The sequence below is a fragment of the Dipodomys ordii genome, unplaced genomic scaffold (assembly GCF_000151885.1).
Source record: "Dipodomys ordii isolate 6190 unplaced genomic scaffold, Dord_2.0 Scaffold1, whole genome shotgun sequence".
NCBI lineage: Eukaryota > Metazoa > Chordata > Mammalia > Rodentia > Heteromyidae > Dipodomys > Dipodomys ordii.
The window spans coordinates 55,902,270-55,915,965 of record NW_012267217.1 but is presented as its reverse complement, the minus strand read 5'-3'; the positions used below and the strand labels follow the sequence as shown (position 1 = coordinate 55,915,965).

At 45.4% G+C, this 13,696-nt stretch overlaps 1 protein-coding gene across 1 annotated transcript in view; it reads right to left on the bottom strand.

The window, feature by feature from the left end:
• Positions 1-13,696, bottom strand: part of Sgpp2 (sphingosine-1-phosphate phosphatase 2) — a 51,881-nt gene continuing 38,185 nt past the window's right edge. The window contains exon 5 of the mRNA XM_013019450.1: positions 1-835. Within this exon, the coding sequence (XP_012874904.1) occupies positions 284-835 (552 nt within the window). The 3' untranslated portion in view covers positions 1-283. The remainder of the gene's footprint in view (positions 836-13,696) is intronic.

The following is a 13,696-nucleotide window of genomic DNA, read 5'->3' as shown; positions in this document are numbered from 1 at the left end:
CTGCGATCTTCCTTAAGCCAGGCCACAGTTCCTGCCACCCAGAACGAGATCCTCTAAGTCCATGTAACAGAGAAGACAAGCATGTTCTCAAAGAACTTTCTCAAGGTTTCATCACAGATCCACTGTACCGTAATTCTTACAGACCAATCATTGTTAGACTCACAGCAGTAGCTGTATCAGCAAAGCAAGGGTATGACTTAAGATTTTAATATGAGTTGTCAAGATTATCTGCCCCGCAACTTCCTAGTATACTATTGGCTCTCAGGACCAGCAGGATGGAGGTTCAGGGTAATCCCATAACCCTGTGAAGCATTGGCACAAAGGTTGTGGCACAGATGCCAACAGAGGTGTAGGTGACAAACTTGTAAGGTACTTCAATCTCCAGTCTCCGCCTGGCCTCCTTGTTCCTGGTGACCACCCTGAACCACGAGTATAACACCTGCAGTGAGAGATTTTGTACAAATTGACGAACCAAGAGGATCAGTACGATCCCCACTGTAAATTTGGTCAGACCCAAAATGATCATCTCAGTGGTCAGCGGTGGGATGTTCTGAATGACAGGGAGAGGTTTGGCGGGCTGAGACATGAGCTGGAAGAAATGGTTGATCCAGAAGCCCACAGTCACTCCAGCCCCGGCAGCTACTATGGTGGTGGTGTCCGCCCTGGTAGGGGTGTAGTAATCCATCTTTGGGTAATTGTAGCACAGGAAGAAGGGCACAATGATGGCGCACACAGGGAAAAGGGGGCTGGCCGAGTCCAGGCGGTCAATGAGGGTCCAGGCAGGGTAGGTGAGAACGATGAGCAGAGCGGTGATCAAGACCCCGCCCAAAACATCCTGCCGGGAGAGAACAGAATGGAGAGCACTGGTGAACACTTCCTTGTATTCGCTGTCCGACAGGCAGAGTCAAACACGCTTGATTGGATAACTGAAATACAACTTCAGTAGTGTTTTATTGAACAGCATATGTTCAATGAAAAGAGAATGCTACAAAACTTTGAAGACAAGTAAACGCACACCCAAATCATGTCATTTGTGGCATAGATTTTCTTCCAGTTTCTTTCCCTCTCCCCTCCTCTCTGAAAGACACCAAGACATATTCATATGCATTGTAGACAATCTGGAAAACTGAAAAATGTAAGAAGAAAAAGAGATCTGCAGATCCATGAACTACAATTAAATGTTGTGTATACTTGGACATGATTCCTTAAACATGTATGCGTGTGAGTCTGTGTGTGTGTGTGTGTGTGTGTGTGTGTGTGTATGGCTAGCTCCTAAAACATTAGTAAGATATCCCTGCTTCTTATACTGCATCACTTTTCTCTTGGTGGAGCCGAGGTTTGAACTTAGGGCCTTGTACTTGCCCATGAGCCGCTCTGCCCCAGCCTCAGTCCTGCATTTTTATATGAAATGCTAAACATTTCCATCTGGATGGCCTGCCAGCTCCCCAAACCCACTTTTTTTTTCCTGAAATAAAAATTATTCTGACCTCCAGAATGGACAAAGGAAACAGACAATTTACAGAAAGAAGAATATAATAAGAGTTTTTCATGTGTCTTTCAAATATTTGACATCATCTCTATATGGACTCATAATAAGGTATAAACATTAGGCAATGTTGAGGAGAACTTGGCACGTCCATGTTTATCTGCGGTGTAATATACACATGTTTACAGAAGTGTATTAATAATTAGCCCTAATCTGGAGGCCACCCCAGTATCATTGAGTAGGTAAACAAGCAGCCAGGCTGGGGCATGCTCAGACCATGGAAGACTTCTCAGCCATGAAGCAGTGGACTACTGTTGCATGCAACAGACTGGAAGAAATCTCCAAGAAATTAGGCTAAATGGAAAAAGCCAAGCTCCAAGAGCATGTTTTATACGTTTCTACGATATTCTCTGAAAGAAAAAACTACATGGCTGGGAAGTTGGCTCAATGGTAGAGTGCTTGCCTTGCATGCATGAGGCCCTGGGTTCGATTCCTCAGCACCACATAAGCCGAAAAAAGCTGGAAGTGGCGCTGTGGCTCAAGTGGTAGAGTGCTAGCCTTGAGCTGAAGAGCTGAGGGACAGTGCCCAGGCCCATAGTTCAAGCTCCATGACCGACAACAAACAAACAAACAAACACAAACTATAGTGATAGAAAGCGGATCTGTTTCTGCCTCGACAGCTCAGGAGACATTGCCTGACAACAGGGCAGGCCTGATGCAGCCGGTGGTGCTCATTATAAAGTGCCCAGCACAGCCGTGTACACCTGTAATCTCAGCACCTGGAAGGCTAAGGCAGGAGGAATCATGTGTTATGTAAAATGATGCACACTTCATTTAGGGGTATGAGATGTGTGTGTGTGTGTGTGTGTGTGTGTGTGTGTGTGTGTGTGTGTGTGTGGCCCTGGAACTGTCCATCATGACTAAAGGTGGCCTGGGCAAATTATCCACTGTAGTGTTGCCTTAATTCCAACACACTGGACATAGGCCAAGCCCCAGGTGAGATGGGGCGGTCACATGTGCCTGCGATAGGTCTGATGCTGTGCATACTATGCAGCTGTGAGCAGCAGGTGTGTATAAGATGCTGTTTTCACTGACAGGGTAGGGCCAGGTAGACTTTTACTTGAATACACACACAGGTACGCTGGGGCAGGACACCGCCAGGGAGACTTCACTGGATAAATACCTCCGCATCTTTGGAATTTGTTATCCGGTGAATGAATTACTTCCCTAAGAGAATACAATAAAAAAACCTCAGCCTCTTCTTTGGTCAACAGGATCTGCCCTACAACCCCCACTAAGGAGTGGGGGTCCCCAGAGCACCTGCTAGGAACCAGCTCTGCCACAAACTCAGGACATTTCCCCCCACTCCTGGGGTTTGAACTCTGGGCCTTATATTTGCTGGTGGGCAGGTGCTCTACCACTGACCCAAGCCGTCATGCCATTTTTGTTCCTTTCGGGAGGGGGTGGGTGGGTTAGGGCCTTGAGCCTTTTGATTCAAGTGGCCTCAGGCTTGGCCTCCTGTGTAACTGGGTGACCGGCCCGGGCCACCACACCCAGCTTGTTTGTTGAGATGGCATCTTGCTAACATTTTCCTAGCTTGGCTTGGAACCTTGAATCTTCTGATCTCTGCCTCTCACGTGGTTGGGATGACAGAGATGAGCCACCATGTTTTGCCCTGAAGTAAAGAAGAGAGCAGACAGAATGAACAATGCCTTGAGCAAGCGTATCCCCTTTCATAGCGGAGAGAAGATTCTAAGAGCCTCCACCAGACCCTCAGGGAGTCAAGGAGACCGGAAGGGGCATTTTGCCTGAATGATAAGAGCCCTCTGGCAGAAGGACCTCCAGACAGAGCAATGCTTCTCACAATGCCTTGTGTGGGCTCTAGGTTTGTGTCAGGTGTCAGCTGAACAAGTGAGGCTGAACATCAGCATCCATCATGAGACCCCTGGAGCAGTTATGGGCACAGACTGGCTCTGCTTGGAGAAGCAGCAGAAAAAGTGGTAATGCCCAGATGGGCACCCAGAGCGACAGTGTGGGCTCTGGCCGTAGCTGGCAGGTCAGTTATAGCTCACTCACGCTGCGGCTGGACCAGCAGGTCAGCGCACAAGATTCAGAAGGCCAAGGTGGCAGCCTCAGAGGGAGGAAGGGGCCCAGCAAAAGAGCCCAGCCTGAGAGTATGGCGCAGAGCGGTTGGAAAACTCCAGAAGCATTTTATGTTAGAGGGGGAGGGGGAGTCAAACACAGACTGGCAGAGGTTCAGAGTGACCCCATGTTATTGTCATTATTTTTTCCGTCTCCTTCCTCCTCTTCCTTTCTTCTTTCTCTTGTTCCTCTTCCTCCACTTCCTCCTTTTCCTCCTCCTTCCCTTTTTCGTCCATCTCTTCCTCCCTTTCTTCCTCCTCCCCTTCCTCTTCTTCTCCTTCATCTTTCTCTGCTTCCTCATGCAGGGACTACAGCTTGAACTTAGGGATTCACACTATCCCTTGGCTTTCTCACTCAAGGCCGGCACTCTATTCCTGAGCCACGCCTCACTACCAGCATTTTGCTGATTAACTGGAGATAAGAGTCTCACCAACTTTCCTTCCTGGGCTGGTTTCAAACCATAATCCTCAGATCTCAACCTCCCGAGTAGCTAGGATTACATACAGGTGTGAGCTACCAGTGCCCGGCTCCTTGTGCATACTTCTGACGATGCCCCCCAGTCTTCCCAGTGCAGCAGCTCAGTCCCCTTGGTGGTCTCTGCTTGCTCCTGCCTCTCCCCACCCATCACGGCCAGTCACTCTGTGTTCCAGACCCTCAAGCCCCCTCCCTCCCACCACCCCAACCTCATCCCCAGTCTAGAAAGTCTACCCCATGCCTGCCACTGTCATGGCAGCAAATGTTCTCAAACGTTAGCAGCTATTGGAATCATCTTGGGAAATTATCCAAATGTAGTAGATTCAGCGTACTGCAGCCCCAGTTCTGATCTAGAGTGGGACCTGGGAATCTGCATTTTTTTTTGGTCGGTAATGGGGCTTGAACTCTGGCCTGGGTGCTGTCCCTGAGCTCTTCAGCTCCAGGTGAGGGCTTTACCACTTGAACCACAACACCACTTCCTGTTTTCTGGGGCTGGGAAGGTGGCTCAGTGGTAGAGCGCTTGCCTTGCATGCATGAGGCCCTGGGTTCGATTCCTCAGCACCACATAAGCAAAAAGAAAAAGGCTGGAAGTGGCGCTGTGACTCAAGTGGTAGAGCGTTAGCCTTGAGCTGAAGAGCTGAGGGACAGCGCCCAGGCCTAGAGTTCAGGCCCCACGACCGGACCCCTCCCCCCCCCCCAAAAAAAAAGAGTCTTATGGACTTTCCTGCCCGGGCTGGCTTTGAACTACAATCCTCAGATCTCAGCCTCCTGAGTATCTAGGATTATAGGTATGAGCCACCGGTGCTTGGCATGGAGTCTGCATTTTTAACACTTCATTGTGATTAGGGTGCAGCAAGTCTAAGTAAAAAAATCCAGAATACCAGTTTGGAGATAGATGGTCAGAATCCTCAATAATCTGGGTTTAATTAACTTTATTCAGAAGGGTTTTCTTACTACTTTCCCATTTAAATTTTTACTACACTCCAAATATGTCTACCTGCTTTTTCCAAACATGCCTAGTACAGTGTGTGTGTGTGTGTGTGTGTGCGTGCACATGCGCGTGCGCATGCACACACATGCACATGTGTGTGAATGTGTGTGTTGCTGGTATTAAACCCAAGGCCTTGTGCATGCTAGACAAGCACTCACCACTGAGCTACACCCACAGCCCCTATGACAAGTTTATTACCACAATTTTGCAGTTATTTTTAGGCATGGTACATTTTAGTCATCTCTTCCTGTCAAGTTTTTCTTTTTTCTTTTAGGCTCAGCTCTAAAGCTATTTCATCAGCTGGGAGAGAGCAAAGGAAGGAGCAACACTGTCCAAAAAGAAATGTACATGTTACTTATGTAACTATAATCCCTTTGCACATCACCTTTATAGTAACAAAAAAATTAAATAATAAACTGCTTCATTGCTGGATACTGGCAGTTCACACCTGTAGTCCCTAGCTACGCAGGATGCCAAGATCTGAGGATTGCATTTAAAGTCACACCTGGCAGGAAAGACCATGAAATTTTTATATCCAGTAAACCAGCAAAAAGCCAGAAGTGGAGTTGTGGATCAAGTGGAAGAATACCAGCCTTGTGGGAAAAAAGCTAAGGGATAGCTCAGGCCTTAAGTTTAAGCCCCAGTATTAGCATGCGGCACATGCACACATGTGCGCGCGCACACACACACACACACACGCACAGAGCAACTTTCAAAAAATACCTTTCTGTATTTCCACAGCTGAAGATAGTTTCTTCCTCTCCCTCTCCCTCCTCAAAGGTCTTAGCCTCGTGTCTAACATAAGGCCAATATTCAATTACAGCATTGAGAAGACTTCATATCTTTCTTTCATCCAAATGTCTCTGATCTTTGGTGGCCATTGTTTTATATAACAATAATATCCTCCCCCCTTCCCCCTGCCTTCCTTTGCAAGTGCAGTTACCAAAGTCCCAGACATCTGGTTGGAATATTCTTTATAAACTAATTCTGTTCATCCTCAACCCATCAGGAGACTAAGCTATTTTGGTCCACAGCCCCAGCATCTGAGACAAAACTAATTTCAGTCATCATGGTTTCTGTAGCACCCCTCCCCACCACTCTTCTATGCTCAGATATTCATCCATAAAAGGTGATACTGTAATAAAGATAATTATGTATTCTCGTAAGGAAAATACTTGAACCATAGCTAATGTGATTCTCAACTTGGAGGCTCTAAGTTTCTTAGAACAAAATTATTCTAAACCACAGCTAACTATAACAATTATAAGGGCTCTAAAAATTGTAAAACAACTTTTTTTTTTAACATTCGTTTTTAGGCTACTAAAATTCACAGAAACTATGAAAACACACAAAAGGTCCATCTATAGATTGGATCTGCTGTATTGGATTTTTTTTTTTTTTGCAAATTCAAACTTAGGAGACTATTTCTTTGAAACAACCTCATGTCAACAGCGTCCTGGGGGGGGGGGGCAGCCCCTGGAGGCAGAGCACATCAGGGAAGCTGGACAGTCACACTAGCACACCAGAGAACCAAGCTTATAGCGAGAAGATGCAGAGGCCCTCAGCCCTGCCCCATTACTGTGCCTATTTTTATTTGCAGTGACAAAGCTTTATGTGTAGATAAACATTTGAGCTTCCTTATTTCTCATTACAGGAAACAATCATAGAGACTGGCCATCTACAGTGTGTCTCCAAAAGAATGGTGAGCGATCTCTCCCGAGCTTCAGAACAGACGGAAGGAAAGGCGAAGATGAACAGGTGAAATCCATCGTTGGTTTTCAGTGTAGCCCCACAGAAACATCCTCCTTTTGCTAAACCATTGCCTGAGATTTCAACTGCCCACATTTGTGAATTGTGACCATTTCCATTCTATCTCTAAACATCTCCCCCGAAGAATGCTATTGAGGAGGCCAAGGCAGCCCAAGGTTAGCTAACTAGAAAGAAGGGGCGAGAACAAGCCATTCATTTAATTGTTAGCCAAGAATGCATTCAGGCCTCGGGACTCTTTATGCGGGGAACTGTGACTCTGGCCTGTTCCCCTCTGCCAGGTCCCCCGCTGAGAATGTTTAGGGCCTTCTCTGCCCTTGGCTGCTTCACAAAGTGAGCTAAAGCCAGTAGAAGGCCAGTGAAAGCCAAGACCACTACGCAAATGCTTTGAATGCAAACCCTGCACTTACTCCAGAGGAAACAAACAAACAAACTTTTTTAACCTATCCATCAGTGTCTTCCTATCCCATGGACTTGGAAGATTGCTCCCTTTCTCTGTTAACTCACAATTAATTTGATTTCTGGAAATAATTCAGATGAGATTCAACAGCGGCCAGACAGCAAGAGGGAGTGACACTGTTCATGAATATGAATATAAATGATTTCAGAGAGAAACCTACAAGTGCCGTAATTAGCATTTGTATAGGGGGAGGAAAGGGAATGCATTCGTTTAGAAATATTAATTTCCTTTTGAAGTGCGTTTGTGTCCAAAGCAGGGAGCCAGCTCCCTTGCACGTGAGCGCAGCCTCCCCTACAACTGAGGCTTTCAGTGCGCTGTCACTAAAGGTCTTCTTTTGCATGCCATGAGTGTCCTCAGACATTGCAGACGTCCTGGGGTTGGTACAAATCTAGGACTAAGATCACCAGGCGTGGAAAGCTGCAGTTACAAAGAAAAGCCTTTCAAAAGGTTCTTTTGAATGGCTGGGGCTGGGGCTCAGTGGTGGAGCTCTGGTTCAGCATGTTCAAGGTGCTGGGTTCCAGCCCCTGCACTGCAACAACTAAAGTAAAAGAAAGTAAACATTTAAAGACCTTTCCAGGAAGATCAGGAAGAACCATGCAAGGTAGACAACGAAGTACGGCAATACCAGCCATCCGTGGTATTTGGAATCAAAGTCCAGTAGAAATTCTGTCGACCATCTTGACAACATGGTTTCCTCTGAATGCGTGGAAAGGAATTACACAGGCACGGAATAGCAGGCAGACCCTCATGTCAGCATCACACAGGGACCTGAAGGCCACAGACAAGAAAGCGCCCTGTTGACCTCACTGTTGACCCCTGACTGAAGCTTCCCGTTTAGCAAGTGGCAGGTGAGCTTGTTGAGTGCTGGCTAGCTGAAAGGCAAAGATTCCTGTCCAACGAAAAGGGTACTTTGAAGGTTCCAGTTTGTTGCTGTGCGGAAGAGCCACGCTGCAGGATGGACAGCCCGTGTTTTACATAAGCCAGCAATCTATTTTTGTAGTACTGTGTTTTGAACTCAGAACTTCACACTTGCTAGGCAAGTGCTCACCCCTTTGAGCCCTTTTTCCTTTCAGTTTTATAGATAAGGGCTCAACGTTTTTGCCCACACTGACCTGGACTATGATCGGCTTATTTATGTTTCCTGCACACACAGTATGTAGGATACATAGGCCACCATGCCTGGCTATTGGTTGCAATGAGAATCTTAACTTTTTTTCTTTTTGCAGTACTGGATTTTGAACTCAGGGCTTCACTTCTCAGCTTGCTTGTTTGGCTGGTACTCTACCACTTGAGCCATGCCTCCCGTGGATCTCATTGACTTTGGCTGTCTCTGGGCTGGTCCTGACAATGCCCTTGATCTCCACTCCAGAGGAGGCGAGATTCTAAGCATGAGTGACTGTGCCTGGCCTAAACTAGCAATCTTAATACTTCTTAATATGTCTATAAACTGTGGGTCTGTATTGTTCCCTCGTTAAATCTTACTGTCACCTTCATTCATCAATGAGTGGAATAACTTTTTATTTAAGGCCAGGATAGAGACTTGAGCTCAAGGCCTGGGTGCTGTCCCTAAGCCTTTTTTGCTCAAGGCTAGTGCTCTATCACTTGAGCCACAGCTGCACTTTTGGCAATTTTTAGAGGTTAATTGGAGATAAGAGTCTCACAGACTTTCCTGCCCAGGCTGGCTTTGAACTGTGATCTTCAGATCTCAGCCTCCTCGGTTTCTAGGATTATAGGCATAAGCTCCCTGTGCTCATCAGGAATGAAATCTTTACCACATTCATTCATTTTATATTTGGAATAGCGTTTTAACTTTACCTTTAATCCATCCTCTGGCAAAAGGATTACTATATGTGAGTACTTATTCAGATAACTAAATATTATAAAGGAAAATACTGTCAGGATTACATTACCTATTCCACGCAAATACATAATTTTTCTATATACTTTTCTTCAATATGTTTTAAATGGGGCTGGTGGGTAAGAAGTAAACAGGACAGAGATTATGTTCCTTAAAGTGAAAGCATCGTCATATGCTTTTATAGTACCAGTATTAACTAGAAAGATATTTAAGTTTGCTCTATATTTCTAAACTCTTTTTTTCCACACAGTGTGGTTTAAGACTAACCACTGGCTTTTCTTGGCTTTATAGAATCTTAACAAGTCCGGACAGTAGAAAATGTACCAGATTTCCCACCCGTAATTCACATGAATACAAACAGTTCAACTATAATGAGTCATGGGGCTTGGCGGGTCAGTGAAATTATGACAGTAGATCAAACAAGTTTGCAGGCAGGTTATAACATCGTTTTTGACAACTACTAAGCAGCTCACGAGAGCAGGGAGTCGGAAGGGCAATCTGCTAGGAGACACAAAAGACGCTGTCAGACATCTAAGTGCTGTGTCTGAATGGGCAGAGGGGCCTCTGAGCCACAAGAGAACTGAGGAGAATGCTCCATGTGATAGAACCGTCACGCAGGCCCAGGCAGGCTGCAGCGCAACTGGTATTATCCTTGCATTGGCTGGAATGTGTGTATAGACTGTTTGGGTGCTTTCATTTACTTCTTTTTTTGTGGGGGTGCAAGTCCTGGGATTTGAACTCAGGGCTTATGTGCTGACCCTGAACTGTTCTGCTTAAGGCTAGAGCTCTACCATTTGAGATACAGCTCTCTCTCTCTCTCTCTCTCTCTCTCTCTCTCTCCCTACCTCCCTCCCTCTCTCCTTTTGGCAATTAATTGGAGATAAAAGTCTCATGGACTTTGCTGCCTGGGGTGGCTATGAACCATGATCCTCAGATCTTAGCCTCCTGAGTAGCTAGGATTACAGGTATGAGCTACTACTGGGGCCTGGCTTGGTGTTTTGTGTTTTTGTTTTGTTTGTTTGTTTAGGACTGTACTTGTATTCAAATCTAATAGGCAGCTCTTTAAATGTAGGTCCTGATTTTAAATGTTTAGCATGTATAAGGCTCTGGGTTCAATCCTCAGCACCCAAAAACAGTCATTTTAAAAAGCATTTTGGAATTATATCAACTAAATAACCATGCTAGTTTACTTAACCCCTCTGTGTCTATTTGTAAAATGGTATAAAATTAGGATTTCCTCTAGGGTTGCTGATAACTAACCGTTCTATGCTTAGAATGAAGTACTACTTAAAAATGCATTTAAGCCAGGCACTAGTGGCTCATACCTGTAATCCTAGCTACTCAGGGGGCTGAGATCTAAGAATCATAATCTGAAGCCAGCCTAGGCAGAAAAGTCTGTGAGACTCTTATCTTCAGTTAAACATCAACAAAGAAAGAAGTAGAGTACTAGCCTAGAGCAAATAAAGCTGAGGGACAACACTTGTGCCCTGAGTTCAAGCCCCAGGACTGGCGCACGCGGGTGCGCATGCACACACACACACACACACACACACACGCACGCACACACGCACGCACCCCATTTAATATATAGTATGCAAGGTATCTATGCAGTAACTACAATACTGGGAACAATCAAAGAGCTCAATGCAGGATGCACTACACCCCTGTACTAGGATACTCGATGCTGAAAAAGATGCCAACTGAATCCATCCACAGATTCAATTTCATCTTCATGAAAAAATCCAGCACTGGAGAAAAGGACAAGCTAATTTCAAAGTTTACATGAAATACAAAGTGCTAAGAATACCAAAGATAATTCTGAAGGAGAACAAAAGTTGGAGGATCTTTAGTGCTGACATGAATTCTTATGACTAGGCTGCAGTAAATAAGACTGTGGTACTAGCAGGAAATGAGTGGAAAATAATAGAGGATACAGAGGGGGGTAGAGGGGCACTTGGTTTATGACACAGTAAGTGGATAAAGGTTCATCCTTTCAGTAAACGCTGCTTAGTAAACTGGACCTTCTTGAAGTACAAAATAAATCACAAAATCAATTCCAAGACTTCAGATATAAATAAGAAAATGACATAAAACTTCTCAACTATAAAAATAGAAGAATTACTCCATGACCTAGTAGTAGGCAAAAATACTGTATTGCTATAAGGTAAAGGAGACTATCAGGCAAAGACTCATAAATTAGACCACATTAAAATTTAAAACTTGTGTGTAAGTCTGTAATCCTAGCTCCCTGGGAGGCTCAGATCTGAGAATCCAGCCCAGGCAGGAAGGTTTGTAAGACTCCTAGGGACAGCTTCTAGGCCCTGAGCTCAAATCCAGTTCTGGCACAAAAGCAACTACCACCAAAGGAGACAATAAATAAAACAAAACACCCCCCTCCCCCCAGTGTTTTCACCAAAAGACAACACAAAGGAGTGGAAAAACAAGCTACAAAATGGGAAAAGAAATTCACAGTCAGTACATCTGACCTACAACTTCCATTAAATCATTAAGGCAAAGACAAGAAGCCCAGAAGGGATGGGTAGCCAGGTGCTGGTGGCTCATGCCTGTAGTCTTAAGGACACAGGAGGCTGAGATCTGATGATCACAGGTTCAAAGCCAGCCCATGAAGGAAAGCATGTGAGATTCTGACCTCCACTTAACCACTGGAAAACTGGAAGTGGAGCTATGGCACAAAGTGGTAGAGCACTAGCCTTGAGCAAAAGAGCTCAGGGACAGCACCCAGGCTGTGAGTTCTAGCCCCATGACGGGGGGGGGGGGGGGGGGGGGGGAGAGAACAAGACAACTGGACATCCCACAGAAATGCCAATAAAATGTCAAAAGGGATTGAGTATCACTATTTGGAGTAACAGAGATCAAATGAAGTGCTATGACATGCCCACAGGACGGCTAACACATAAGTGACACTAATAAGCGCAGACAAGGCTGTGGTGAACTGGAGCGTCTACACAGTCCCCTGGGGAGCGCAGAGGTAATAATAGGTTCCAAAGTTGAGCATATGTGCATCTTATGACACCATTTCTACATTGGCTCTAAAAGGTGTGTAAAAGGAAATTTAGAGCAGCCTTGTTTAGAACAGTCTCAAATTGGAACCAAGTCATCTACACTCCAGTAATAGAAGGAATGAAATATGGTATAGTCACACTCTAAATAACGTTGTGTAACTGGACACTGCAACATGGAAAGTGTGTGGTGCCTATGGTCTCCACTTTTTAGTAGGCTGAAGTGGAAAGATCACTTAAATTCAAGACCAGCCTCCTGAGTGCTGTGATCGTAGGTATGTGCTATCACCACACTGTTCTAACAGTTCCTACCCTTCCTTCATTTCACTCTCTCTCTCTTTCTGTCTTTTCTTTCTCTCTATCTGCCTGTCTTCCTCCCTCCCTCCCTCCCTTCCTTCCTTTCTTCCTTCCTCTCTCTTTTCTTTTTGTACTAAGTATTGAACCTAGGTTTTATATATGCTAAGCTCATGCTACCACCGAGCAACACCTCAGCCCTTGTTTGATTTATTTGGGAAAAGTGGGCACATTTTCACCATCACTGTAAGCACTCACCAGGCTTCTTGGCAGTCTGGGGTTTGAGATGTCTGGTTTTTCTCACCTGCTTCCCAGGAGTTACCTCAACTATCCATCTTAGCCCCTTGAGCCCTTGCTGTAGCTGGAGGTCAATTCCCCCCACCCCCAATCAGGCTCAAGATGCCCCACCCACCCTTAGGCTGCCACTGGGCCCTTCCTGTATGCAGTGTACTCTGGGAGTCCATGTAGCTCACATTTACAGAATAGATGAAAACTGTACCTAGTTGTGGCTTTGGGGGGAAGGTGATTAAAAAAATTAATTTGTCAGCCAAGCTTCAGTGGCTCATGCCTGGTAATACTACTCAGGAAGCTGAGATCTGTGTTTGAGATCTAGTTCGAGGCCAGCCCAGGCAGAAAAGTTCATTAGGCTCCATTTTCAAAGTAATCATCAAATGTTAGGGCTGGAGGTATGTCTCATGTGGTAGAGCACCAGCCTAGTAAGCATGTTGAGCGATCAAACCTCAGTATTGATAATAATAATAGCAACAACAATAAACAAATTGGCCTATGATTGTTAGGACTGCGTATATCAGACCATTCTCACTGGACATTGGGCTAAGCCCTAACTTTGCCCAGAAGCATGGTGTGCATGCAGTGTTTTCGTAGATCATCCCAGAATGGCTCTCTGACATCTCCTAAGGTAATTAAGAATGATTTATGTGTGTGCATGTGCTGGTGCTGGGCTTGAACTCATGGCCAAAGCATTGTCCCTGAATTTTTGTGCTCAAGGCTAGTGCTATACCCTTTTGAGCCACAGCAGCTCTTTCTGGCTTTTTGGTAATTAATTGGAGATAAGAATCTCAAGGACGGGGCTGGGAAGGTGGCTCAGTGGCAGAGCACTTGCCTTGCATGCCTGAGGCCCTGGGTTCGATTCCTCAGCACCACATAAAGAAAAAAGCCGGAAGTGGCACTGTGGCTCAAGTGG